The 27,586-nt window shown below is 37.1% G+C and overlaps 2 protein-coding genes across 7 annotated transcripts in view; one reads left to right on the plus strand and one right to left on the minus strand.

The window, feature by feature from the left end:
* The window catches only part of SCYL2 (SCY1 like pseudokinase 2), a 59,071-nt gene extending 51,027 nt beyond the window's left edge, over window positions 1–8,044 (minus strand). The window contains exon 1 of one of the 2 annotated variants that reach the window (XM_045553147.1): window positions 7,793–8,044. The gene's annotated coding sequence lies outside the window, so the exon portion shown is untranslated. Of the gene's footprint in view, window positions 1–7,396 lie in introns of both variants that reach the window. The other variant, XM_045553149.1, reaches the window with a different exon arrangement.
* On the plus strand, window positions 7,693–26,432 carry DEPDC4 (DEP domain containing 4). 5 transcript variants are annotated; one of them, XM_045553151.1, is made up of 10 exons: window positions 8,131–8,270; window positions 10,470–10,881; window positions 11,435–11,580; window positions 15,849–16,035; window positions 17,896–18,122; window positions 19,305–19,447; window positions 19,538–19,663; window positions 22,411–22,489; window positions 24,436–24,619; window positions 26,112–26,432. In XM_045553151.1, exons 1-9 carry the CDS (start codon window positions 8,147–8,149, stop codon window positions 24,609–24,611), a joined length of 1,620 nt encoding a protein of 539 aa, XP_045409107.1. In that variant the 5' UTR covers window positions 8,131–8,146; the 3' UTR covers window positions 24,612–24,619; window positions 26,112–26,432. The 5 variants fall into 5 exon arrangements, with proteins under 5 accessions (XP_045409110.1, XP_045409106.1, XP_045409107.1 ...); XM_045553154.1 differs by lacking the exons at window positions 8,131–8,270; window positions 26,112–26,432 and adding an exon at window positions 7,693–7,753 and having other exon boundaries at window positions 24,436–24,818; XM_045553150.1 differs by lacking the exon at window positions 26,112–26,432 and having other exon boundaries at window positions 8,123–8,270; window positions 24,436–24,818.
* Window positions 26,433–27,586: the final 1,154 nt, after the last annotated feature.

Genomic DNA, 27,586 nt, shown 5'->3' on the forward strand with positions numbered 1-27,586 from the left:
TATCATCAAACATTTATGTAAGAAACAATGGCCAGTTCATACAAACTCAGAAAACACAAGAAATTAGAATATTTTCATGTTATAGTCAGCATTACCCTGACACCAACACCAAATAATGCCATAACAAGAAAACTGCAAACCAGTATTCCTGATTAACATGTAAAAATAATTAACACAACCAAGTGGAGTTCATCTCAGGAATACAAGGTTCATTTAACATTTGAAAACAAATCCATGTAATTTCCCACATTAACTGAATAATGAAAAAAAAATCTGTATAATCATCTCAGTAATCAAACTTTAATACTTATTCATAACAAGCTAAAAACAGAAAGTAACTTCCTAAACTTGATAAATGGCATCTTTGAATATCTACACCCAATATCATATTTAAAGATAAAATATTAACTGCTTTTCTCCCTAAGTTTGGGAACAACATAAGGATATCCACTTTTACCACTTCTATTCAATATTCCAATGGAGGTCCTAGCCAAAGCAATAAAGCAAGACAATGAAATAAAAGCCATTTAGATTGGGAAGGAAGTAAAACTCTTTATTCCCAAATGATATGATCACATATATAGAATATCAGATGGAATCTATAAAAAAGCCACTAGAATATCTGAGTTTAGCAAGGTGCAGAATATACGAACAATACATTTTTTAAAAGACTATTTCTATATATTAGAAACAGACAAGCAAAAATTGCAATTTCAAAAATACCATTTTAAGGATATGAAATATTAATACCTATGGATAAACTTAACAAGATATGTAAGACACATACAATGAAAACAACAAAACATTGCTGAGAAAAACTGAAGAAAACCTAAATAAAGAACAAGATTATGTAATCATGAATTAGAAGACTCAATTTCATTAAGATGTCAATTCTCCCCTTCATTCTATAGACTCAATGCAATCCAACCAGAATCCCAGCAGGTTTTTTGTAAAAATTGACAAAGAGAACTGAGAAGGGATCCACAGGCTACACTAGATTGTCAAAAGGGTCCATGGCACAAAAAAGGCTTAAAAACCCTATTACTTTCCAAGTCTTCATCTTCCATGTGTACTCTGTCCTAAATTTGATTTGCCTCAGAACAAGTCTATGTCCTTAAGATATTCTTAACCACCACTTTCTTCAAAATTTTTTCCCACTTGACTAAAGAAAAAAAATTCTCTCAGCCATCCCAGTTTCATTATACGTCATTTCCCTAGGTGTAAAAAACTTTGCAAAGGGAATGGGATGCAATTTGAGAATGCATTAACCCTGAGAGAAAGTCCCTTAACAGCAAAGCAAAAAAAATTTAGTGAGAAATATTGAAGGAGGTTATACTTTACTTCTCCCAGGCCAGATGTTAACAGCAAGACTCCATGAAATCAAAGAATTATAATTAAGAAGATGTTTGCCACAGAGATGTATGGGAACACGTTTATGTCAAATGATAAACATAAACTCCAAGGTTTTGATGAAGTAACGCACAATCACAACATACAACAATCTAGAAATTAGACCCTTTGCAACTATTTAAACTCTTGACAAAAACTTCAGATGTCATCAACTTAAAAACATGCAAAGGGGTACATTGTTTTACAAAATTATTTCATACACAAGCAAAAAATATTTGAAGATCACTGGACTAAGGTAGTTAATATCCTGTTTTCTCCATTAATTAAATTATATTTATGCAAATGTAGCCTACTTTGTTCTATTAAAAATTTGAACTGTCTGCAAATGGAAATAGAGGCTCATTTTCCCTTTTTAATTTAATGCTGCATTTTTGTAAGCAGTTAGAAAATGTTGCTATTGGCATTATGAAAACATTTATTTGCTATGCCAAGTTGTTCTCTATGAACATCTGCTGTTGATTTCGATGGGGGAGGTAAAGGGTGACCAAATCCTATTTAAAACCATAACCATTCCTCTAACTCTGCCTAACTAGCTACATTTACATGCCATGCACCTTGTTACACACTGGGAATACAGACGTAAATGGAAACATTTTTTGCTCCTTAGGGACCAAGTCCAATAGCAGACTCAGACCTACAAAGAGTTATAGCAATTAGGGAGAGGTGGGAATGTACCACGCTACCAGAACATCAAGATGAGCTCAAAAAGAAAGTGTTTTGCAATTAGAAAAAAAGGCAAAGGAGTATTCCAGAAAGAAGGATTACCATGTACCGAGATATGGAGGAGAGGAAAATTACAGTGTTATCTGAAAACTACAGAGGTCAGTATGAAAAACAAAGGATATTTTCAGAGTTGACATTCAAATGTGAGATGCCCATCCATCATTCAAACAGAGTCAACATTGGTATATACAGGGTAGGGAACAGACATGGAAATTCATCTGGTGATTTACTTAATATTATTGAGTACTTGCCATGTACTTGCTGAGAAAGAGGTAAAGAGAAAACAAGCTATGAAGGATCTTACTAACAAAGGAGAAAAAAACAGACAAGTAAAACAACCACAGTGTTAGCCGACAGAGTGATAAAACGTCACAGAATGTAACCTACAGAGTGTTAATAGGAGCAAAAACAAGAGGAACAGAAAAGTATTTCCCAAAAATGGTGATGCCAGAGGTGTGAACTAGATAGCTGGAGGAAAAGCAGAAAGTATGACAAAGGAGATTAGAAAAGTCACATCACCAAGGGCACTGAGTGGTAAGAAATCAAGTTATGAGAAGCCACAAAAGGGTTTTGGGCATTAGTAAGGTGATCAATCACTCCATCAAGCAGAATGAAAGACATACTACGGGGTGGAGGTAGGGAATACGGCAAGACTAAAGAGAACTTCAATACGTAGTTCAGGGATAATATATATACATATACACACACACACACAGAGAGATATAAAATTTAGAATGTACACAAAGCAAGAAAATAAAGGAAAGCACACTTGAAAATGTGGACAAGGAAGACAGGGAAGAGGTGGTAGATACAGAGGGTGTTTCAAAGATGCTAGTTATATGGATGTTTATTTTACATTTACATATTATAGTATGTTATGCACTTTTATATATTATACTTCACATTTTAAACATTTCAAAAGGAAGAGAGGTTGCTGAATTAAATAAATAGCAGCAAGGAAGAAGAAAGGAAAAATTAAGTAACAAGTCTAAGTTAGAACTAAAAAAATTTATAACCAATTAGATAAAGGGACAAAAATAAGACTACCACCTCCAGCCCCCTCTCCAAATTTAGAGACTAGGTGGAGGATGAAGCCATTTACCAAGGCAGGACATGTAGACGACAACTATTTTGTGGGAGGAACTCAACTTTGGACATGTAGAATTTGAGCTGCCTGAATGATACTCATACAGGGATAACTAGTAGGTTTTTGGATATTCAGGCCAAAAACTTAGAAAAAATGTCAGGATGGAAAGTAAAACTTTGGACACCATAAGCCAATATAGCAAGACTTTAGCCTTAAAAAAGGTCATCCAAGGAGACCCAAGAAGAATAAGTATATCATGAGAATAACAGAAGGCCAACAACAGAATGATCTCAATGAGCCTGTAAAATAAGACCTAAACTTAAATGAGACTTTGAATTATTAGCATAGCTATATGACATGTAAGAAACCTAGAGTCCAAATATCTTAAAATAATAGCTTTTCAAATTTTCATTTGATTAATGAAGAAATAAGCCTATTTTTTTCATACACAGTTATAAATGACAGAAATGCTTATTCATGTAAGGTCTTTCTCCCTGTATACCATTTAGGAAAATTCACTTGAAATTCAACCATCTTCCTCTCCTAAATCTCAGCCAAAGATTTAGGGTAGCTTCTGTACAATCACAAGATTGTAGGTCTCTACCATCTGGCTCAGCCATCACCTGGCTTTCAGTAGAACCAGTACATGAATCTGTTGTAATACTAGATTTTACATGTACCTGGCAAAAGTGGGTTGAGTGTTACAGCTCAAGATGTCAGATAGCTGAAAGGAAACAGCAATTCTTTCAGTTCTGCCTGCTCATGAACTCTAGATACAGCAGGAATATAACAGGTAAAATTGGCCAGGCATGGTGGCTCTCGTCTGTAATCCTAGCACCCTGGGAGGCTGAAGCAGGAGGATTGCTTGAGCTCAGGACTTTGACACCAGCCTGAGCAAGAGTGAAACCCTATCTCTACTAAAAAAAATACAAAAATCAGCCAGGCATCATGGCGCGTACCTGTAGTCCCAGCTACTTGGAAGGCTGAGGCAGGAGGATCCCTTGAGCCCAGGAGTTTGAGGTTGCAGTGAGCTATGATAACACCACTGTACTCTACCCAAAGTGACAGAGCAAGACTTTGTCTCAAAAATTTAAAAAAATTATATTTACACTAAAACAAATTCTTGAATTTTAAAATAACACAACTGAAAACAGAGTCCCTTACTACTCCAAGAATAAAATATTAAAAAGCAGAATTTGCTGACATTTTTGTTGAAAATACTGCAATGCAAATAAAAAGGTTACTGTAGTTATATCTGACAATGAAATTACATTTAATAACTTTCACTCTCATGGCACCTAGCAGAGACCAGACTTTCAAGAAGCACAAAATAATACACATTGACTACAAAGAATAATATAAATAAATACAAATGGACTAAAAATTGTTTTATCCCTTAAAGAGGCACAAGAGTCTGAGATTTCTTTCTACGTAAATGACTAAAAATTAAAGAATACCACTTATATAATCATTTATATAGTTATTAAATGAATTTTTGTAATTCTAAGTAAGAATTACAGGCTGGGTGCGGTGGCTCACACCTATAATCTTAGCACTTTGGGAGGTTGAGGCAGGAGGATTGCTTGAGGTCAGGAGTTTGAGACCAGCCTGAGCAAGAGGAAGACCCCATCTCTACTAAAACTAGAAAAAATTAGCCAGGTGTAGTGGTGCATGCCTGTAGTCTCAGCTACTCAGGAGGCTGCGGCAGAAGGATTGCTTGAGCCCAGGAGTTTAAGGTTGCTGTGAGTTAGGCTGACACCAAGGCACTCTAGCCTGGGCAACAGTGAGACTCTGTCTCAAAAAAAAAAAAAAAAAAAAAAAAAAGAAAGAAAGAAAGATAATAAAAGAAAGAATAAAAAAAATAAGAATTACATTCACATGACGTGAAATACTTTTGGTTAATGCTTCACAAAACCTGGGGAAAAAAATTTGTACCCACACACCCAAATAGTGCTTATCTGTTCATATCTAAACAAAGATATCTTAGGATATATTCTTGTAATACATGTTTCCTCTTGTGGGCGCACTCTGAGGTTACTAGAAGTTTTCAAAGAGAAAGTTTTCAAAAAATGGTTTACACTATTCTTTGGCCTATACAGAAGTCATGTTCAGTCTTATTCAGAACAAAGATTACACCAGCTTAGTGTAATCTTTACAATTACAGAAAGTATCTAATTATTAGATACAATTGAGCCAAAACAGATACCTTACAGAAGACAGTACTGATTCTTCTTTTTTTTTTTTTTTAAGACACAGGGTTTTGCTCTGTTGCCAGGCTGGAGTGCAGTGGCATGATCATAGATCACTGCAGCCTTGAACCCCTGGGCTCAAGCAATCCTCCCAACTCAGCCTCCCAGAATGCTAGGATTACAGGTGTGAGCCACCAGGCCTGGCCTAACAAGCCTGATTTTAAAAACAAACACAAAAAGGAAGACTTTCCTAATCAGGAAAGTCTTCTCTGAGGTGAGCTGAATGATGAATAAGTCTTAACTGGATGACAAGGAAAGGAAGAGCATTTCCAGGCAGAGGAAGTAATATAACCAAAGCCATGTACTTGAAGCAGGAAAACAGAAAGGAGGACAGGGTGACTAGGGGAGAGAAAGAGAATGCTGGAAAGCACTGTGGAGATGAGGCTGGAAAGGCAATCAGGGCCAACCATGGAGGACCTGTAGGGCATGTTAATGATTTCAGTTTATCTTAAAAACCATGAGAAGCCACTGAAAGATTTTAAATACAAAGACAATGTTATTAGATCTGCATTTTCAAAAGTTACTCAGTCTGGTGTGGAAAACTACAGAGGAGGCCACAGTAGATGCAGAAAGTCTATAATCAAGGGGCTGCTAAAGTAGTCCAGATGAGAGATGATGGTGGCTGCAACTAGAGGACTACTGTTGAAGATGAAGAGTAGACAGATTCAAGAGATATTCAATAGGACTTCATGAGAAACTGAGTATGAGGCACCAGACAGGAATTGTCAAACTTCAACTCTCATAGAAAGGGATGGATGGTTATACTATCCATGGAGTTAAATGTAATAAGGGGAGCTGTTTTTCTTCTTGGGGGGCGGGGGGTAGATCATGCATTTCAAATATGTGAGTATGAGCAGTTATTACCAATTATAGGGTTGATTTGTACAAAAAGTATTCCCTTGTATGGAAGTTAAGTGTGCCTGTATTTGTCTTATTAGGTGTTTACAGATCTTAGAGACTAAAGCATAGGTTTCTACATGGGGGTAAACTACAGGGTGTCCCGAAAGGCTCCACACAAAGGAAAAATTTTGTAAAATTTTGTAATGAATATTTTGTAAATGAAGGTACATTTGGCTACAATTTCTCATTTTCCCTATGTATGGCAACTTTTGGGACACCCCGTAGATCTGAACAGAATGAAGGCCCTTACCCTCCATTAGGTTTCTTTCCTTTACACAATCCCCCAAAAGCATCCTTGACTACAGTTTAATGTTGCCTCAAGAATTTATACACTTAGCTGATAAGTCATTTTTAAACTTTAAAATACTAATATTTGCGATAAGGAATAAGACAGGAAGCCAAAAAAACAACAAAAAAACCTGCAAAGTCCAAAAGGAATCTTCAAGCATCTGACTTTCAAGCCATCACCAAAACATGATTGGATTTTACAGTGACAGGCTGGTTTGGAGCATTTTCATTAAAAGTATTTATTTTCCAGAACGGAGACACACTACTTAGAAAAATCATTCACAGAATCTTATTCTTTTAAAATTGTCATCGTACAAATAATTTCCAAGTTTGATGTACAAAAAAAATAGTTGGCAACTTACAATTAAGTCACTGCTGGCATAGCGCTTTTAAGTCGCTTGAGTCTGTAGTCTCACCAAGCCTCTTAGAGGGGCAGATTTGGTAATACTGGTCTCTTTAATTACTGATCATAGGTATGTACTCAATCAGATCCCAAGAAGTTTTCCCAAGCTTTATCGGAAACCTTCCTCTAACCTTTCCCTGCTTAGAAAAACAAGACTGCAGGAACCACCGCTGGGGATTTTAGTTTTATCAAATATCTGCCCCACCCACCTCACACACAATAACCTTCCACTCCAGAACTACAGCTACTGTCAGAGAAGGACGCCGGGCGGTAGGGCCCCGACTAGTGACCGAGGTTGCCGGAGCCACAGCTCAGAACTGAAGGGAGCTGTCTCACCCAGTCCTGGCGTAGTGTCCAATTTCCCAAAAGGAACCAAGATCTCCACCACGGAAACCCGAGCTCCCAAGCCGGCGCGGGGGGCTCTCTCTCCAGCTGACTCCGATCCCGGGGTCCAGTCGCCTCAAGGCCCCTTCGGGGGACTCGGGCCTCTGGGATCCGCTCCCCAGAGCTCGCCGCTCGCCCAGCCCCGCTTCAGGCGGACGCCTACCGCCCGCCCCGCCCGGCCCGCAGCCGGCAGGCCCGTCACCAGGCAACAGTCGCCAGCCCGGACCGCCCGGGGAGGCCTAGCCCCGGCGCGGGTCCTTCTCCATTCCCTCCTAGCCGGCCTTGGGAGCCCGGGCGAGAGCGCGGCCGGTAAGCGAGGTCGGTCGGTGTTGGCGGCCGGTCACTCACCTCTTCCCTCTCTTCCAGGGAGGGGCGGTGCTGGGGCTCGTTCCCCCCGCCCCCTAAACGCCGCCTGGCTGTTCCAGCTCAGCCTCCGCGCCTGGCCGCTGCAGCTGGCTTACTCCATAGCCTCCGCCACCCCAGCGGCCGCAAAGGCTGGAACTGGAGAAGGGGAGGAGAGGGGAGGGGAGGGACCGGGGACGAAGAGTAAGGGAGGGGGAAGAAAACTGAAAGACCTGCCGGCTAGGGCATGACGTCACTTCCTGCTGGTTCGGAAGGGGCGGGGCCCGGACTTTCCTCCGCCCCCGAGTGTCAGGTGGGGGCGGGGTTACAGGGCTGGGGGAGGAGCCGGCGCGAGACCTCATGGCGGTTCTTTTGACTCCGCGGTTCCGTAGGCTTGACAGCCAGAACGAGCTTCCGGGCCCAGGGCGGAACGGGCCAGGTTCCAAGAACCCTAGAGGTGGCTTCTGCCGGAAAAGGAGGACAGGTAGCCCTATAGATGCTAGCAAAATATGTAGCGAAGTCGGGGTAGGGGGTGCACCTGAGGGGAGCGGGTGGTTCGGACTCTGCTCCTCGGGGTTCCGGGGCCCCGCCCCTTTCCTAACCCTGTCCCCTTCCGGGGCCACCTGCTCGCCCAGGTACTGGACTCGGGACCCCGGACTCAGCCTTTTCAGGGGTTACTCTGGTGAAGTGACCTTGGAGAGAGTAAGGAAAGCCGTGCTTCTCAAACTTTAATATGCGTACGAATCACCTGGGGATCTTGTTAAAATGCAAATTCTGTTTCAGGAGTAAGGTCTGATAATCTGCGTTTCTAATAAATTCCCAGATGATGCCAATGCCGCTGGTCCCTAGGCAATACTTAGAGCAACAAGCGGTTAAAGTACTAGAAGACAGGCCAGGCGCGGTGGCTCAAGCTTGTAATCCTAGCAGTCTGGGAGGTCAAAGCGAGACAGACCAGCCTGAACAAGAGCGAGATGCCCATCTCTACAAAAAATAGAAAAACCAGCCGGGCGTGGTGGCGTCCACCTGTAGTCCCAGCTTCTTGGGAGGCTGAGGCAGGAGGATCGCTTGAGCCTGGGAGTTTGAGGTTGCAGTGAGCTATGATGATGCCTACTGCACTCTAGCCAGGGCAACAGAGTGAGACCCTGTCTCAAAAAAAGATGTACTAGAAGGCAAGTTCCTTGTGCTGGAAGACTGTTTCTTTAACCTAGCCACTTGCTTAACGAAGCCTAGGGAGGCAGATTGTCCAAGGAAAATATTAATAGCTAGTCTCCACCGCTCATAGCCTCTCAGCCTCCCCCAACACCTCTGGTACCACATGCCTCCCACTCCTCTGTCCACAGTGCCTGTGGCTAAGATTTCTAGGGTGGACAGACGGACAACTTATGTTACAAAAAGAATTTGAAAGTGTATTTTTATTTCTGTCTTTTGTCATAAACATCAAACTATTATGTAAAATTGGGCATATTAGTTCCAGTTATCCATAGTCGAGGGAGAAGAGAGCTTAAATTCTTGGATTCTGTCCCCCAAAATACCTAGGGCAACATTCTAAATGTTTCAACTTATTCCTTTATCATACTTAAAAATTTTTAATTAAAATTTTATTGGGACGGGGGAAATGGACTACTAATTAGGGGTTCCTTTTTGGGGTGATGAAACGAGTATAGTAATGGGTGCACAACTTTGTGAATGTACTAAAAACACTAAATTATACATTTTAAAACAGTGAATTTTATAGTATATGAATTATATCTCAGTAGTTTTTGCTCCTTCCAATTAATTTAAAAAAGAAATTTATATAGACACATTATAAAAATTCAGAAACAGATAGATTAAAAAATGAACATCCTCTTTCATCAACCACCTTTACAATCCTACTTCCCAAAGATTAATAGCTTGAAGTTTATCCTTCCAGATCTTTCTATATATTTACATACGTTTGTGTGTAGATTGGGAATTCATTTTTACCTAAGTAGGATCATAATATACAAATTGTTCTGCTCAGCTGGAATTTTTTTATTTTTGTTTTTGTATTTTTTCCCCCTACTTAATGAGCTCCTTCCATGCTATAAACATAGCTCTACTTTACTCTTTCTAATGGCTGCCACTTTCCTATAGTAAGGCTATACCATAATTTATTTAACCAATCCCCAGGTAATGGGCTTTTTGATTGTTTCCAGGTTTTCATTGTTTATCAGCAATTTTTTTTTTAACAAGAACAGCTGACAGACAAATTAGTTTTATTCAGTTCTTTGCCTAGATCTCTTTGATGAAGGGCTTGCCATTCATCAAAAAGGCAAAAAGAAGAAAGAAAAAGCAAAGAGCTGGGTGGAGCTTGGTAATAATCAAGATTCAAATGTATTTGCATTCCTTTTCAACGTGTTCTGAAATAATATTCTTGATGATTAAGTATAGCTAGTAGTTAATCATGTAATAGGGTATATAGGTTTACATAATAATATATTTCACATCAGTAAAGCAAGTTACATAATAATATATTTCACATCAGTAAAGTAAGGTTTACTCTATTTTTATTGGCAGACAAATATGGTGCAACTTTAGCAAATATAGTTTACATAAGATGGGAGATGAAACTTAGGAAAGACATTAGCAGCAGATATACCATCAAAACTGAAAAACACATATTTTTGTGTAATCTAAATTTGTTAGAAACTTTTTTTTTCAGGATGCTCTGTTCCTTTTCAAGCTACTCAGCTATGGGATGGTATTATTCACTCCCTTCAGACCCAAGTGGAAATAAAAAGAAGGAGGCATCATTTACGAACATACAAAGACTGTTTTACTGGTTCTGATGCTGTTGATGTGGTATTAAGTCATCTTATGCAAAACATGTGCCTAAGTAGCAGTGATATCTCTCGTCTTAAAGGAGTTCGTCTTTGCCAAGTTCTAATGAATCATAAAGTATTTGAACCAGTAGGAATGAAACTATTCAAAAATGAAAAGGAATTAGAGTTTGAAGATTCCAACAATAGTCTCTACAGGTTTCTAGGCAATGAATCATCTTTTGTTTTTTGCAAAAGAAAAAAGGATACTGAGAATGGGTTCATGGATGAAATAAAAGCAAAAGAATCTTTAAGGTTAGTGTTAACCAAGATACTGTGTTATATTGTGTTTAGTCCCTGGAATAACTATGTTCATTGAGATAAATTTGAATGTTATACTTTCTATTTTTTTCAGAAGTCAATAAAATAGCTGTGTAAAAATTAATCCACTTCTTCATTTGCTCTAAAACTGTTGTGGAAAACATTATCACACAAACTTTCCAGAATTTATACCAGGAAAAACTTTATGTCCTCTGAGAATTTGATATACTTTAAAATTTTGAAAAATGATTTAGCCAATGTGATAAAAACCAAAATTCTCTGTGAACTCAGAGCAAAAATTTTCTACACCATCATAGCAATGATATTAAGCTTAGAAATATAATAGCATATATCCTTTCTCTTTATTTGGACTTCCAGTTTGTCCTCTTTTGGTGATATTTTATTAAATTTATTACTTGTATCTTTTACTGTAAGCTGCCTGAAATCCTTTTTGGAAAGAGACTATATGAATAAACTTTAATAAAATGTGTATTTGAAATGTTAGTCCCATATATAATGAAAAAATTCACATAATATTTTTTAACAGACCAGAAGATGAAATGATTTCAAATCCTCTAGCACAAGAGATTAATGAGGAAAGAATTGAAGAACTTATTCATAAGATGAGTGGGAATCCAGCTTTACCTCCAAATATCACAGTTAACAAACCTAATCTCCAGCTTTCAAAAGAAGGTAATTTCAGTTTTCATTGTTTTTTTTTCCAAACTTTGTAAGGACGAACTGATTTTTTTAATAGACTTCTTAAGAGCAGTTTCAAGTTCACAGCAAAATTGAGCAGGAAGTACACAGAGAGTTCCTGTATATCCCTTACCTCCACTGACACACAGTCTCCCCCTTTCAACATCCAGTGATACATTTGTTATAATCAATGAACCTACATTGATAAATCGTTATCACCCAAAGCCCATAGTTTGCATTAGGGCTCACTTTTGGTCTTGCACATTCTATGGGTTTGGACAAAGGTATGATGACATGTATCCATCATCATAGTATCATACAGAATAGTTTCACTGCCCTAAAAATCCTCTGTGCTTCACCTACTCATTCCTTTCTTCTCTCTAACCCCTGGCAACCACTAATATTTTTACTGTTTCTAAGAAATGATGTTTTAGATGTGATAAAAATAGTGTGTTTGCTGTGTTGTCTCTTTGCTTCTCTTCCCGGTGTTTCCTTCTACATAGCGATTACATCCAGCAAGACAAGTGAGGCAACACAGATCTAACACTTTATTTTTTACAATGACCATGACCAGATTAACTGGAGGTGCTAGAGTACACACCACCAGAGAAAACATGCAGAGTCACCACTAGTCATTATTTGTAATCCAAGACCATCTTCTTATGAGTGTATCCTTTGTCCATTGTATGAATCTCTTCCAAATATCTCCCTGCTGTTTCCCTTTCTCAGAACAAACCAGCTAAGCTACCTGTTGCTCCACTCCTCTTCATCTACTTGTGTTTTTCTCCTTCTAATGCCACTAATGGTAGAAAGAAGAGCCCCATAGTCAAGGGAACTAGGAGGGATACATGCATAATTGATAGTTACACCCTTTACTACATTTGGTCAAACCGTAACAGAAGCAAGACAAGCATGAATTGCACACTGGAGAAGAGTGAGTATAGAGTGAGAAGATGAACTAGAAGAGAATTCTGAGAAAGACTAATATTTAGAGGATAAGCAGAAGAAAAGCCCAAAAAGTATAGTGTTTACCTATCACAAATGAAAAAATAACTTTTCCCATCATTTTTCCTTGAGGTAATGGGGGTATCTCTAGAAATTCCTAACTAAAAGTGGATGTAATTTATCAGTAAAGGTATTAATAAGAGTAATTTCCACATATAGGGCCTTTCTCTATGCTAAGCAATTTGTTATACATTTTATATTTATTACCTATAATCTCATAATACACCTGTAAAGAGGGATAAAACTCCCATTTTGTAGTTGGGAAAACAAATCATGTTTTAAAAAAAAAAGACACAGGAGGAAAGCAAAGCTGGCACTCTAATGTACTTTTTTAAGTGTTTTTATTTTTATCTTTTTTATACAAGCATAATGTAGAGCATTCAGCTAATCTTACAAGTTTTATTACAAAAAAATAATTCCCTAGCCTTCTCTCACCCATTTCCTCCTCCCTAGGCACAGCCATTTACAACTCATAAGTCTAAATAGCATGCTTATATTGCTATTTCATGATTTTTCAGTTTTAGAAACATCTATTAGTTTTCTATGAAGGAAGATGGATATTTGGGCTTCTTTTCTTCCTTGCATCTATCTTACAAGACTTCCCCATCCCTGCATCTTTTCAGTATAATTAGAAGATTACTTTGATTAGAGCAATAAGGTGTTTCTACATTATTTTGGCAATAAAGGCTGTTCAGAGTTCAGCTATATATTAAATTATGATTCCTTTTTCTTCACAACATTTTGTTTTCCTTAGGGCAAATACATTTTTGTTTTCTGTTTTGCCTACAAATTCATACACATTTCCAGCTACAAACTGATTTTTTGGGATATTCAGATACATCAGGTATTTTATCAATTTCCTCTTCTTAGGAAAATCCTCTCCACAAGATTTCTGATGTGTTTCAACCTCGACTGGTTACCCTCTATGCTTGGTTCACAGTTGTCATCCTGGGATCTTCCTTCCCCGTCATTGTGGGGGTTACCTTTGCCTCTCTCTTATGTTGGATCTCCTATTTCCTATCTTCTGTGCCTGCCTTTTTCTTGTTTATTTCTCATTTTGGTGGCACACATTTTCTAGTAGTTTCCTGAGAAAGGGCATATGGGAAATAATTTCTCTGTTGGTATGTCTGAAAATTTCTTTATTCTAGCCACTTATTTGATTGACAGTTGGAATTCTACATCGGAAGTAATTTTCCAAATAATTTTTTAAGGCATTTCTCCATTGTCTTCTCGCTCCCTGTGTTGGTATTGAGAAGACTAAAGCCATCCTAATTAATGACCCTTTGTATCTGATCTGTTCCCCACCTCTACCCCTGAAACGTGTAGGGTCTTCTCTTTTCCCAAGCATTCTGAATTCTAAAGTAATGTGCTTTAAGGGAAAACTGTTTTCATCCACTGGACTGTTGCAATCTAGAAATTTTCTTAGATTGTTTTATTGATGATTTTCCCTGTAACTCCACCTTCTCAGTTCTAATTCTGATCTCTTATTCAGATATTGGACCTTCTACACTAGTCCTCTAATTTTTATGCATTTTTCTCTCTTACTGTCCATCTTTTTTGTGTTTTTGGTTTTATCTACTAGGAGGCATCACCAAATTTATCCTCCAAACTTTTTTATTGATATCTAAGAGCACATTTTTCCCTTCTTTTTTCTTGTCTTCCTTTTTTTTTTTTTTTGTGGTAAAAGCATGTCTAAGTTCTCAGAATTTCCTATGTCATGGCAACTTGTTTTTGTTTTATGGTTGCTTGTTTTGGTGACCTCTATGTCCCTGGTACCTGGAACAGTGAGTAGCTCAACATAGTTCTCAATATGCCAGTGAAAGAGTACTTATGAAAAATTTTAAAAAATAGTTCTTAATAAATATTTTTTGAAGAAATGTTCTGTCTTGATGCTCTTACAGATGATTTTTTTTCTTACCTTTGGACTTACTCATATTTAATTGGTGACTTGATAAAATTTTCCTTACTCTTTTCATATGTGGCTGTCTTTGCCTTCTTACTTAGGGTGTGCCTGCTTGAGGCCCACTGTTTCTTATATTAACATATTTTTTCTAGCACCTGGTTCAGAGCCCTGCCCAAAGGTGGGTGTTAAACAAATGTGGATGATTGATTAGAGGCCATTGATGATCTCAAGTGTTTACTAAAGGATGTTAATTTGATTTCTTTTTGACCAGTAGCTTGGAGAAAACAAACTCACATGCCTTTAGGAGCCAGGCACATCAAAGAGCCAGTCAGATGTAGGAAAAAAACATATAATGCTATTTTTTCTTGAAACGTATGGCTCTCTGTTCTTTTCCCACATAACACAGAGATAAAAGTACTGGGAAATGAACTTTTACTGTAGCAAAAACAATGGGACAATACCATGAAAATGGCAGCTGACACTCACTTTTAAGTCTTTGGGATGTAGTGGAGAGTCCTGGGGTTTGTTGTAAACTGGAAATGGAATGCAAATCCAAAAGGGATGGCCCTAATTTATATCAGCTGATTTTGGTCAGGATTAATTTAGGCCCACTATTGTGAGATTTTAATGATTTTTTTAAAAATAGAAACTTGAAACCCACAATTTTATATGAATTCCCATTTTTATACAACTTAATTTTTTTCAAAGTACTTTATAACCAAACAAATTATGGTTATTGCCTAAATTTAGTCTACAGACCACTGGATTGAGAGCTCTGCAAGAGATCTGTTATACCTGTTGCTTTTGTAATTTTGTTTAATTAAAAAGAAAAAATAGTAATTATGATCTGATGGTTAGGATGATGAAAAAATTAACAACAGGAACGACCAGAAACTCAAGGTTAATCTAATACTGTATTTTAATTTAAAAACAATGATTCTTTTCTGGTTGGGGGTAAATAGAAAAAAAGTAAATTGCAATTATCTGTTGCTGTGAATAGAAAGATAATTAGTAATCTGATATTCTCTCAGATGTGTAAAATAATTTATAAGCATGACTAGTAGCTTTTTACATTTGGAATTAACCTAGTATTGGCCTCAAAGCTAGATAATGTCTCTTTATAATCAACATAACCAAAAAAATAAAAAGAATATGGCTTATAACAATATTCATTTTAAAGGTTAATCTTAAAAATAACATTACAAATTTAAATTATCCTAGTATAAATACATTTTATTACCATTAAAATAGTTATTCTTTTGTATTATTTAGAAATGGGAAAATTTTATAGTGTCAGTTAAATGTGTGTCTTTTGTTTATCTGTCTTGATAGTTACAGTATTTTTCTTTCTAAGCTGTGGAAGATGTTTGGAAACAACAAACATTGTTACGTATCCTTCAATTGATTGACCTTCCATTCTTGGAAAATATTTTGGAGCCTCAAGTTAAAACACAAAATCTTCAATTAATTAAAGAGGAAGATCTTGTTATCTCTAATACTTGCCTAGACAGAGAGCTTATTCCAAGCTTATGTCTACCTGAGTAAGTGACCACTTTTATTGTCAAATAATTTATAATTAAAAGTTTTTTCACTTATTTATCCTTGGTATTTTAAGATGTGAGAACATATTCATATTACAAGCTGATATCTCTGTGAAAAAATTAATCACTGTGAATTTTCATTTGATCTAACAAAGAAAGCCATTGGTTATGACCTACGAGAAGATCATTGGAAATCAGAGTGGTTTCATTCACTTGAATTCAGATATATGTCAATCATCTTCTCCCTGCAACCATCCAAAGTTCTATCATTTTCATTTTGTGACCCTAAAATAATATAACCATCACAATTCCTACCATTTTATTTATCCTTGCTCTATAAGAATCCACAGTTAGAAGGGGAAACATACGTGAAAGAAAAAAAATTACAGTCTAATGAGATGAGCCTTATAAAATCAGTTTCATTTGTGGATGAGAGATTTGGGGAACCCTATAACCTGAATGAGGCTCCTTTCCCTTTTACTCTCAACTTCAAGATATTTGTCACTCCTAAATAAACCAGATGCTAGGAAGTATAGGTTCAGACCTTGGGTACTGTTGGGATCCTAACAGAGAGAACTGATGTAATGCTTTCTCCCGGGTGGGCCAAACAAGAAAAGAACATCAGACTCCAAGGGTAAGGAACAGAAAGCTTCAGATCCTGGAGAGAGGTTAGTGATCAGAAACCTGTGGACCCACTTAGTCAGCTGTGGTCCTGTTTGCACATGGTAGGTTTCCCTTATTCACAGTAGGCCACAAAAAGCCCAAAGGGCTGAGTCTTCCCTGCCCTTGATTCAGGGATAGTATAGGGACGCCAAAAAAGAAACAGGGTTTCCTCAAATATTAATACTTCTGCAGGAAACTGGCAGCAGCCAGTCTGCCTTTATAAGCTTCCAAGCAGAAAGGGCAGGTTATCCGTAAGAGAAAAGCAATCAAACTGTCATTAGTGTTTTCATCTGCAGTACTATGAGCTAGAAGATAATGAATTGCACATGTTAGGCAAGATATATCATTCATCTGTCAGGGGAAAAAGAAGGAAGGAAAGAAGACAGGCAGGCAAGACATTTGAGGGTCACCAAGAATTCATATAGTATATCACTCAGGAGCCCCATCCAGAGAAAATATTTGAGGAAAGACTTTAATCAGACTACAAAGAAATAACTAAACCTCAAAATGGGGAAAGATGAAGAGAAGAAACACTGGTAGGTAATGCACTTTAGTCTTTGATCTCTCACCAATGTTTTCCCTTCTCTCCCACTTTGTATGCATGCATGTACACATTGCACACACACACTCACACTAGCTCTAAGTAGATATGGTAAGACTATGGGAGAATGTATAAAATAAAACTTAAGTCAAAAAGAAGGGACATACTATTAAGGGACATTATAATAAATACTAACCCATCTCAGAGATAGGGGGTTGGGAGGGCAGCAGATGTGGAAAAGGGTATTTAAAGGCCTTCCAAAGAAGTCACTGGAGTGATAGGACCCCAAATTTCTTATTGGTGTGGGGAGATAAGAAAGAGAAAACAATATATGGTGGGGTAAACAGTGCGTCTGTGTTGGGGAAATATTTGATATATTCAAATACTAACAGAACCATAGATATCTCATTATTGGAGCAATTAAAGGGAGGGGAACCACTAATGGAATGGAACAGTACAGATGAACTCCTCTGTATGAAATCTAACAAAATTAGGAGTGTATAATAAAAAGGTGGCTAAAAATTACTTTAACCCCTTGAAAATAAAGGTACATAAATAAAAAAATTAACTAGATTTTATTACATTTTATCAAATAGAGTGTTGGTTAAATGTAAATGTTAACCATTGTTTTATTTTGTTTTGCATTTTCCCTCCAGGATTGATAACTGGCTTAATGCAGCAATTGAGTGCTTAGAATATTTCCCTGACCAGTTAATAGTTACAGTTAGTCAGCAGTTAGTGCAAAACAGAAATGAAGAGGCAAGATTGAATATTCAGAAGAAGATTCTCTTTGATATCATAGTAAAATATTATAATCAAGAGAGAAATTGCCTATTAACTGATGAGTATTTTGATATTCATTCAGCAATTATTGAACTTTTAGGTAAGAGGATGTTTACACTTTAATTTTTTGTGTAATGAAACATTTTTGAATATACAAGTTGAAGTAGAAAATTTTATGTATCATGAGTATTACTTTTTTCTTTTTTTTTTTTTTTTTTTTTAGAGATGAGGTCTTGCTCTGTCACCTAGGCTAGAGCACAGTGGCACAATTGTAGCTCATTGTAGCCTTGAACACCTGGGTTCAAGCAATCCTGCCTCAGCCTGCAGAGTAGCTGGGACTACAGGCATGTGCCACTGCACCCAGCTAATTTTTTTCATTATTTTAAAGACAAGGTCTTGTTATGTTGCCTAGGCTATATAGACATATTAAAATTAAAGCATATATTCTAATATTTTTCTTAAATGGTGTCAAACTACTTCAAGGATTCTTTTTTCACTTCACTACTATTGCTTGTCATGAAAATTGTACTATCAAATGTAACTAGTGTAGTATAGGACATAAATCTAAGGTACAGTACATCACAGGGACATTCTAAGAAACATATATTGATATAGTACAAACATTAGAGAACTGAGGTACCTAGAAATACTAATTTCTGAGGTATTAATTTAGTGACATAAAAATTGAATGACATAATAGGTCACTTTTTTTTAGTTGTGTAAGTAGCCATATTATTTCATGTTAAAAACAAAATACTAGCTGGGTGTGGTGGCTCATACCTGTAATCCCAGCCACTCCAGAGGCTGAGGCAAGAGGATCACTAGAGCTCAGGAGTTCAAGACCAGCCTAGGCAACATGGCAAGACCCCCATCTCTAAAAAAAAAAAAATTTTTTTTGTAATTAGCCAGGCATAGTGGTGCATGCCTGTAGTACTAGCTACTCTGCAGGCTGAGGCGGGAATATCACTTGAGCTCAGGAGTTGGAGGCTGCAGTGAGCTATGATTGTGCCACTGCACTCCAGCCTGGGGAACAAAGCAAGATACCATCTCTTAAAAAAAAAAAAAAAAACCAACAAAATACTGTTTGATGATGCTGGATATAATTACACAGCATATAGATAATTTCCTGTGTGTTTACAATATTTCATAATAAAAAATTTTAAGTGTAAAAATGAACCTGCAAACCAATACATTATAGCATTTTAATTGATTACTAATAAATATGTACTATACTCTCCATTTTCTATCCCCTGCTTTGTCTTCTTTGTAACCCATGTAACAGAAAATGAGAAAAGAACGGAAGCACTTGAAGCTATACAGCTATATCTAAGATTATTGTTGCCCAATGTTAGAGAAGAATTACGACGGCTACTTACTTTTATGGCTATTGCATCAGAGCCTAATGCCTACAAGTTACAAAAACAGGTGAAAAAATTTGCAGTAACAGTTTTACAATTTTTTGCAGTTTTTTCCTTTAAAAACCAATTAAGCTAATGTTAATCTTTCTGTTTACAGTATGATAACAAAACAGTGGTCCTGAAAACTCTTGCCAAAGCAGTTCTGCAAACCAAATCATTATTAAAAGTGCGGGCAGAACAACTGGTCTGGTTTCTACTGGAGTATCACTCTGAGCTCTTCAAGGTATCTCTGGCACTTTGCCTGGGCACATTTATTACTAACCTATTTGGGTCCAGCAAAAAGCAAAATCATTCACTTAATAAATAACTTCCTGAGAACCTAGAATGTGCAAAGTTTAAAGAAATGCTGTCTCGCCACACCTACTAAAGAGAAGGCTGTAGACTTAAAACAGTTTTGGTAAATATGTATTTGCAAATATATTGATTAATTTATTCAACTCTGCATTACTATGTACCAGGCACTGTTCTAGATGCTTGAAGTACATCAGTGAACAAAACACGAAGGTCCAGGCCCTTGAGGAGCTTATGTCCAGGTGCAGGAAGACAGACGATTAAAAGACACACTCAATAAATCATCAAATCATATAGTTTGATAGGTGATAAATGTAATAGAAAAAAAAGAGCAGGTTAAGGGGATTTATGGATGCTAGGTGGCCAGGGTTAGGCTCACTGAGAAAGCAAGATCTGGGCAAAACTGGAAGGGGAGAAAGAGTTAGTTAATCAAGTGGCTGTGGGGTTGGGGGTAGTGGTTTTGGGCGGAGAGAATGGTTCCCAGAGCAGAGGCCCTGGGTTCAAGGGGGTGCATGCCTGAGTGTTGAAGAACAGCAAAGAAGTGGTGAACAGAGGGGAGAGTAGTATGAGATGAGATCAGAGAGGCAGGGTGGGCACCCAGGTCACAGTAAGACCCTTGTAGGCCATTGGAGGTTGCTTCTCCTTGGAATAAAACAGGGAATCATTGGAGGGTTTGAGCAGATCAGTTGTTATGATTTGACTGACATTTGTAAAGATCACTTGACTTTTGCATTGAAAATAGATTATAGAGGGGCAAGGGTAGACAGCAGGAACTCCTTTTAGGAGGCTGTTGTGATAATCTGAGCAAGAGATATGGTGACTTAAAATGGGTCTCAGTAGCATTAGTAAAACTCAGTCACGTTCCTAATGTATTAAGAAAAATGTTTTAGAAGAACATTATTTTTAGCCTCACTACTATATTTTGGTTCCAGAAAGTAGTATGAATACTTTTAGTGGTGGTATTTCTCCAAAGGCTCTGTAAAGAATTGTTCCTTTCTTTTGTTCCTTTGCTTAAATATGTTGTCTCATGTCATAAACATACTGGTTCAAATTTTATAGCAGTTCCAGTAATCCCAAGTATGCAGGCGGCTGAGGTGGGTGGGGTTTGAGTCCACCCTCAGCAACATAGCAAGACCCTGTCTCTATTTTAAAAAAAAAATGATAGCAATTCTGTCAACCTTAATTGAAGTTTCTTTTCCATTATTTCAGAGAAAAAGGAAATACTGAATATAATAGAGGCAGTCACCTGTTTATGTATTTTGAATGAAACATATTTTAAGAGCTCATTCGTAAGTCAGTTGTTAGGTACTCTACACCTCGTTTTTCATAAAAAAAATAATAATAATTGGAGGTTAGGGCCCAGGTTATATAATGTTTGATTCTATAATCACTAAAACCAAAATGTCACATATAGTTTACCTGCTAAAATGGGACCCAGATTCCAACCAGGAATTTAGAACGTTCCCTCTCTCTTCCTCTTCCTTATCACTCAGCCTCTCTTCACTTTCTTCTTTCTTACCCTGCCTCCTCCTCTGGGTAAATGAGTTTGCCTCTTTCCTAAATATACAGAAGTTAGAAAAGCTTTTTTCATTTTTCTTATCCCCCTCATGTCAGAACTAACAGTGTCAAAGAGAAACATATTGGTTCAAATTTTATAGCATGTTACAAAGAGAGAAAAGGAACTTGACATAGGCTGGAGGAAGTGGGGGAGTGGAAATCAGGAAGCAGGGAGAAGGGCTCTGACGACTGTTTCTAGAGATTAGAGGATTTGTCATAGGGGCTGTCGAACATGCCAAGCTTGTTCCTGTTACAGGGCTTTACCTCCGCTGTCTACCGTTGGCCACTGCCTTCACTCTGGCTTCTTACCCTGCTTTGTGTTTTCTTAATGGCACCTATCACTACCTGAAATTAATTATATGTATTATAATTGTTGATTTTTGTTAAATTGTCTTTCTCTCCTATAAGAGTATAACTTCCATGAGTTCAGGAACTTGATCTGCTTGTTCAACACCTACAACAGTACCTGTGGTTGTATATAGCAATCACTAAATTTTTATTGAGAGAGAGAAGGAATTAATGAGGACAGCTTCGTGGCTGGAAAGTGGCAGGGCAAGTGGAAGCTAATGAAAAGGTAGCCTGGGAACCAGGATGAAGGAGCCATCTGGACATGAGCTTCAGGGTTGGTAGAGCTCAGAAGTGCCCTCTGTAACAACATTAGTTGAGGGATTATTTCTCTGGATAGATGTACTTTGGCGTAACCAAATTGGAAAAGGAGTATTTCTCTATTTTGAGAAAATAATGTTTTAATATATTTTAGAGCTACTATTTACATATGGACCATGTAATTATAATATAAGCTTATTTAGACATGCTATTATGGAAGTAAAAATAATTCTTATTGTTATAGGAGAACATTTAACTAATGATGGGTTAACCTAATTTCAAATATAGTACATACGTGAAAGCAGAAAATAAGATTTTAAGTGTGGTAAAAAAAAATGTTAAAAATTCATCCCCTTTATAATTCAGAGGCCTCCTACCACCCACTCTTTCTCCGCAACTGCAATCCTCTTCCCCTACTCATGGGTCAAAAGTATTGAGGCTTTTTTTTTTTCATATTGAATTCCTGACTAGAAAAAAATTCATATTAACTATCTGAAAATACCTGTTTTTATGCAGACACCAGTTACTTTACTGGACCTGGTTAGTAAGAAACTCAAGAAGCTTCTACATGGAGAAGATCCAGATGCTGTATCAGGTATTGATTCCAACTTGTTCCTTTTTTATCATTAAGTGACTGCTGTGGCCAAGTGAGTTGGAAAGCACTAAAGATGAGTATGTGATGAATATAGGTATAATGTTATAAAAGGTGGTTATAGTGAGGTTGTTTTTCAGTATCTCCAGGACAAGTTTTTCTCTGGTTCTTTCTGGAAGCCCTTTGTTTGATTACCTTTCTACTAACGGCGGAAACTTTGTCTCTCTGCTGCTCCTGGTTCTCACCTCTCCTTCAGTTTTTACCCACTTCTGTGCTCCCGTGCTCTCTGTTGTCTCTTTTCCTGACTCTCTCAGATTCTTTTTCTGGTTTTTCATTCTCTTTCCCTTGTCCTCTTCTTTTCTAGGGGAAGGATCAAATTTTATAAAGAGCCTGACCCCCCAGTTGGATAGACTCCACGATTCTTTTTACTCAGTGTCTTGTGGGAATTTACCTGATTCTTTAATTTAGAATTTTTTTAACCATAAGATTGTCATGCGGTATACAAAAAGCATGATACATTTAATTTTGGGTGTTCGGGCCAAATTGTCTGGGCAAGTCATTTAACGCCTTTGTGAAAATAGGTGAGTACAGTACAATAAGATATTTTGAGAGACACCACATTCACATAACTTTTATTGCAGTATATTGTTATGATTGTTCTATTTTATTATTATTATTGCTAATCTCTTACTATGCCTAATTTATAAATTAAACTTTATCATAGGTATGTATGTATAGAAAAAAACATAATATGTAATAGGGTTTGGTGCTATCTGAGGCTGCAGGCATCCACTGGAGGTTTTGGAATATATCCCTAGCAGATAAGGGTAGACCATTGTATTTCCTTGAATGTTGGAGTGGAAAAGGCAGATTAGAGCATTAAAAGCTGGGATTTTGCTTTGTCTTGTGTTGCAGAAGGATAGGAGTACAAGAGAATGGAGGATACACAGTGTTGAGGCAGTGGTTCAAATGTGTGCTTAACTCAGGATGGGAAAGAAGAAATACTAAAAGGGAGGCTGATGAACAAAGAAAAGTGACACATCAAGGTTTTATGTTCTGAGATTAAAGAAAGTAGACAGAGCTAAGGGCAGAATAGCAAAGTAGTGAAGACCCCAAACCCTGGGAGTGGAGAACCTTCGGTTCAGATCCTGTCTCAGCCACTTGCCAGCCATGTGGTCCAAGCTTGTATTTCTTTATTGTAAGGTACGGCTGATAATAATACCTCTATACCTACATCTTAGGATACTAAGGATTTAATGAGAAAAAGCACCAAAAGCTTGACACATGGTAAGCACTCACTGTAACCTATTATTATTTGAAGTATATAGATTCTAAATACAGAGTTGGTTATAGGAGTTTAAATTTTCAGAGGCAGTGTGAATCCAGGGTATTAAGATAGGCAGAACCTGATATTCAGGGTCTTCAGGATTTCAAACGTTAACTCTCACTGAGAATTGCTTTGGTAGTGTGTGAAGGCTAAGGGGTCCTCATCTATAGATCAGCTTAGGGAGGAGTTCGGTTGACTGCACATGGCAAGACAGCTCACAGAGCAGTGAAAAAGCAATGCTATAGAATTCAGAAATTCTTAGTTCATGTTTTGAACATGCCTTTAATTTATTTGCCAAGTCACTTAAATTCTTTGTGCATCTCTCTTGAAACTGGGATAGTAGTTTCTTCTTCTATTTGATAGATTTATTTTGGAGATCAAATAATGTATGTAAAATAAGATCATGTACGTTTTGCTAAAGTACAGAGAACTTTTTAAAGAAATAGTATTATTACTCTGGAACAAAGAAAATATTAATATGAGCACAGATAACATTATCTACTACATTTTGAAAAAAAATAAGTCTAGCATAAGGCCAGTTTGGATAAGTACATTTTGGTTGTTTTTTTTTTTTTTTTTAATTTACTTTTTTAATTGTGTTGTTCTTGTTTGTTTTTTAAAGGCTTCACATTTTGCCAACTCTTGACGTACAAGGAGTTTGAAAACCAAAAGGGAAGGACAATTCAATATCTTCACCAGCTGGCTCTTGAGATTAATAGTGACCCCAGCATCTCTTTGAAACAAAAGAAGAAATTACTTAAGGAATTTCAAAAACACCATCCAGAAGCTTTGCATTAACATTTCTGGTACAAGAAACTACAGTTTGTAAATATAAACAATTCTCTGGCGCTTTTCTCAAACTGCCATACTTATGCATCAGAGAAAGGATAACCTCAAAGCATTTTAAGTGTTTTATTTTTATTTGTGTTGATTTTATTTTAATCATGTTTAAAATGTTAAGGAAGTTTTTAACTTTAAAAAGGAATACAAGTTAATTTTCATGTATGCCAATTCACTTAATTATTATGGTGCTAAAATCACTTACTAAATGTGCTGCTATAATATAGCTAATTTCCTTTGAACTTTTTCCCCACAGTAAGGGTACTTATCATACATGAGCTTATCATACATCATCTCTGAAGAAAGCATGTACTTCCCTTAGTATATTATTATTTTCAAGCTACTCCCTTAGGCTGCTGTAACTTAAATGACTGGGAATCATTGAAATAGAGAAAGATGCATAAAGTAGAAGATTTTGAAGGCCACAAATTTAGAATTCATAAATATCTAAAACCTGATTTTGCCATCTCTCTCCAACTCTTCTTCAGTCCACAAAGTATTTTCTTCAGTCCACAAAGTATTTTATGGTTGTCTTCTTTCCTTCTCTTTCCTTCTTTCTTTCTTCCTTTCCTTCTTTCTTTCTTCCCTTTCTTTGTCTTTCTAGCTCTCCTTTGCCCTCTGTCATTTTTTCCTTGCTTGCCCACTTGCTCATGCTCTCTCTGTTTTTAAATTGGTTAGTTCACTCTGGCGTGATTCTCTTAATACGACAGAGGTTACATACTCAATACCTGTTGAAAGTTACACAGAAAAAAATTCTTTTGGGGTCTTAATTTATGTCATTGATCACAGGGAAAGAAGCATAAATCATTAGTACTTGAAAAAAATAAAATATATTGAACAGATGTCATAAGTTTTATCTTTTTGTACAAAAACTGTATCAGTTGTCTTAATTGAAAGCTTAGATTCAAAGTTCTCAACTAAAAAGCTGGGAGCAATGGTGCATGCCTGTAGTCCGAGCTACTCAGGAGGCTAAGGTGGGAGGATCACTTGAGCCCAGGAGTCTAAGACCTGCCTGGGCAACATAGTAGGAAAACAAAGTTCTCAAGTAAGAGTCTATGAAAAGATTTCAAGGGACCGAAGTATAATATACTTTCTGAAATTGCGGGCAACTTTTTGTGTACCTGTGCATGTGATATTTTTCTAGGAAGAGGATCCATAACTGTCACCAGATTTTCAAAGGGGACTGACTGTGACCCAAACACATTAAGAACCACTGGGTTAGAGAATCAACACAGTGTTGATTCTCTGTCTTCAGAGAATATACTAAAAGTCTTTATCGATGCATATTTGTATATTTGTGGATAGCCTAAATATTCAGATGTTATATTAAAATAAGAGCATTAAGTTAGATGACTTATAAATTCTTTCCCATTTTAAAAAAGAAACAAAAAACAAGGCAAAATGGTTCTTTGACACTAGAAGATGTAACTGCCCTAATCTGTGTATGGTTATTTTTAGAGTTGGGGAGGAAATTAATATACCTGCAGTGGAAGACCTGAGAAGGTGGCTGAAGAGATACCAGGAAAATACTGGAAATATGCAGCCACACCCTCTTCAGTAGAAGACAGGGAAGTCTCCTTATTAGGCAAGTTGCCATTTTAAGGTTCAATGTGAATCAGGTGGGGAATTGCTAGTCATTGCTGCGAATGGCAGCGACTTTGACAAATGCTTTAAAGATATTACCATGTCTTTGGATCTGCTGCTCTGCAAATTATAACCTTAGGCAAATATCTTCCCTCTGAGTCTCTGTTTTGTTTTTTAAATCTCTAAAATAAAAATATACGCACATAGATTTGTATTTATAAGATTGGACCAGGTAATATCAAAGGCACCTTCCAACTCTTTGATGGATAACAGTCTATCCGCGAATAGTGGGTTAATGAATGTATTATGGTAACAAGAATATGGGCTCTGGATTCAGAGACCTAGATTTACTACTTGACCTATTTGGGCTCAAAGGCAAAATATTAGCAGTGAGAACCCTAGATTAATTAAAACACAATTTAGAAATAGTATTATAAAATTACTAGACGTCCGAGTTGTTAACCATGTTTTAAATGGTTTATTATTTAGGCTGGGTGCAATAGCTCACACCTGTAGTACTAGCTACTAGGGAGGTTTAGGCAGGAGGATCACTTGAGCCCAGAAGTTTGAGGTTGCAGTGAGCAATGATGACGCCACTGCACTCTAGCCTGGGCAACAGAGTGAGACCCTGTCTCAAAAAACCAAAAAATTATTATTTAATTTGAATGACATTTCCTACAATATTCCCTAATGTAGCTCATTTTTATCTGTCTATAGATCTATATATCTATACACACATACACACACAACTACTCAAGTAAACTTGTTTTCAAAGAAAAATTGACTTCTACCTAATGGTTTTTGAAGGTTATGAAAGATTAATTTTTAGAGAAATTCCTAACTGAGTAGTGCCATGCCACCTAGTGACAGCTCCATAAAATACAGTTATTAGGCTTGAAAACAATTAAATTCCCATAGGTGTTACCTTTCAGTTTTAGTCTAAACATTTGAGGGGACTTTTGTGTAAAGCATTTTTTCTCCTATATAAATAAAAATCTAGCTCCAACCACTGAAAAGCTTACTTCCTGGTAGAATATTCAGTAAATTTCCGTGACAATTAAGCCTGATTCATAATGCTTGAGACTCTGTTTAAACTTCTTAGATTATTCACAATCTCAGGTATGACAAAGATTCTTTGCTTGATCAAACTTCAGTCATGCTCCTGAACTTTCTGCTAGGCCCATCTGTGTACTTCCTTTTAAAATCCTGTTTTAGCAATGAACGCTGCTAAGTCAGTTTAGCAAGAACCCTCAATACCTGATCAAGTTCCTCATCCGCCACCATCTACCTGGCCTGTCTTCAGTAAGAATCTTGTTAGGTCAGTTTAGCCCTGCTTCTTGGCTATAAAT

This window comes from Lemur catta, chromosome 6 (assembly GCF_020740605.2).
Source record: "Lemur catta isolate mLemCat1 chromosome 6, mLemCat1.pri, whole genome shotgun sequence".
In the NCBI taxonomy this organism is placed as follows: Eukaryota; Metazoa; Chordata; class Mammalia; order Primates; family Lemuridae; genus Lemur; species Lemur catta.

Bases quoted from the DNA above. Each gene is read 5' to 3' on its own strand.
- DEPDC4 (XM_045553150.1), top strand. From the start codon at position 8,147: ATGGCGGTTCTTTTGACTCCGCGGTTCCGTAGGCTTGACAGCCAGAAC. The intron at 11,581-15,848 runs GTAATTTCAGTT...TTTCTTTCTAAG, and splicing joins TCTCCAGCTTTCAAAAGAAG to CTGTGGAAGATGTTTGGAAA. The intron at 18,123-19,304 runs GTAAGAGGATGT...CCCATGTAACAG, and splicing joins AGCAATTATTGAACTTTTAG to AAAATGAGAAAAGAACGGAA.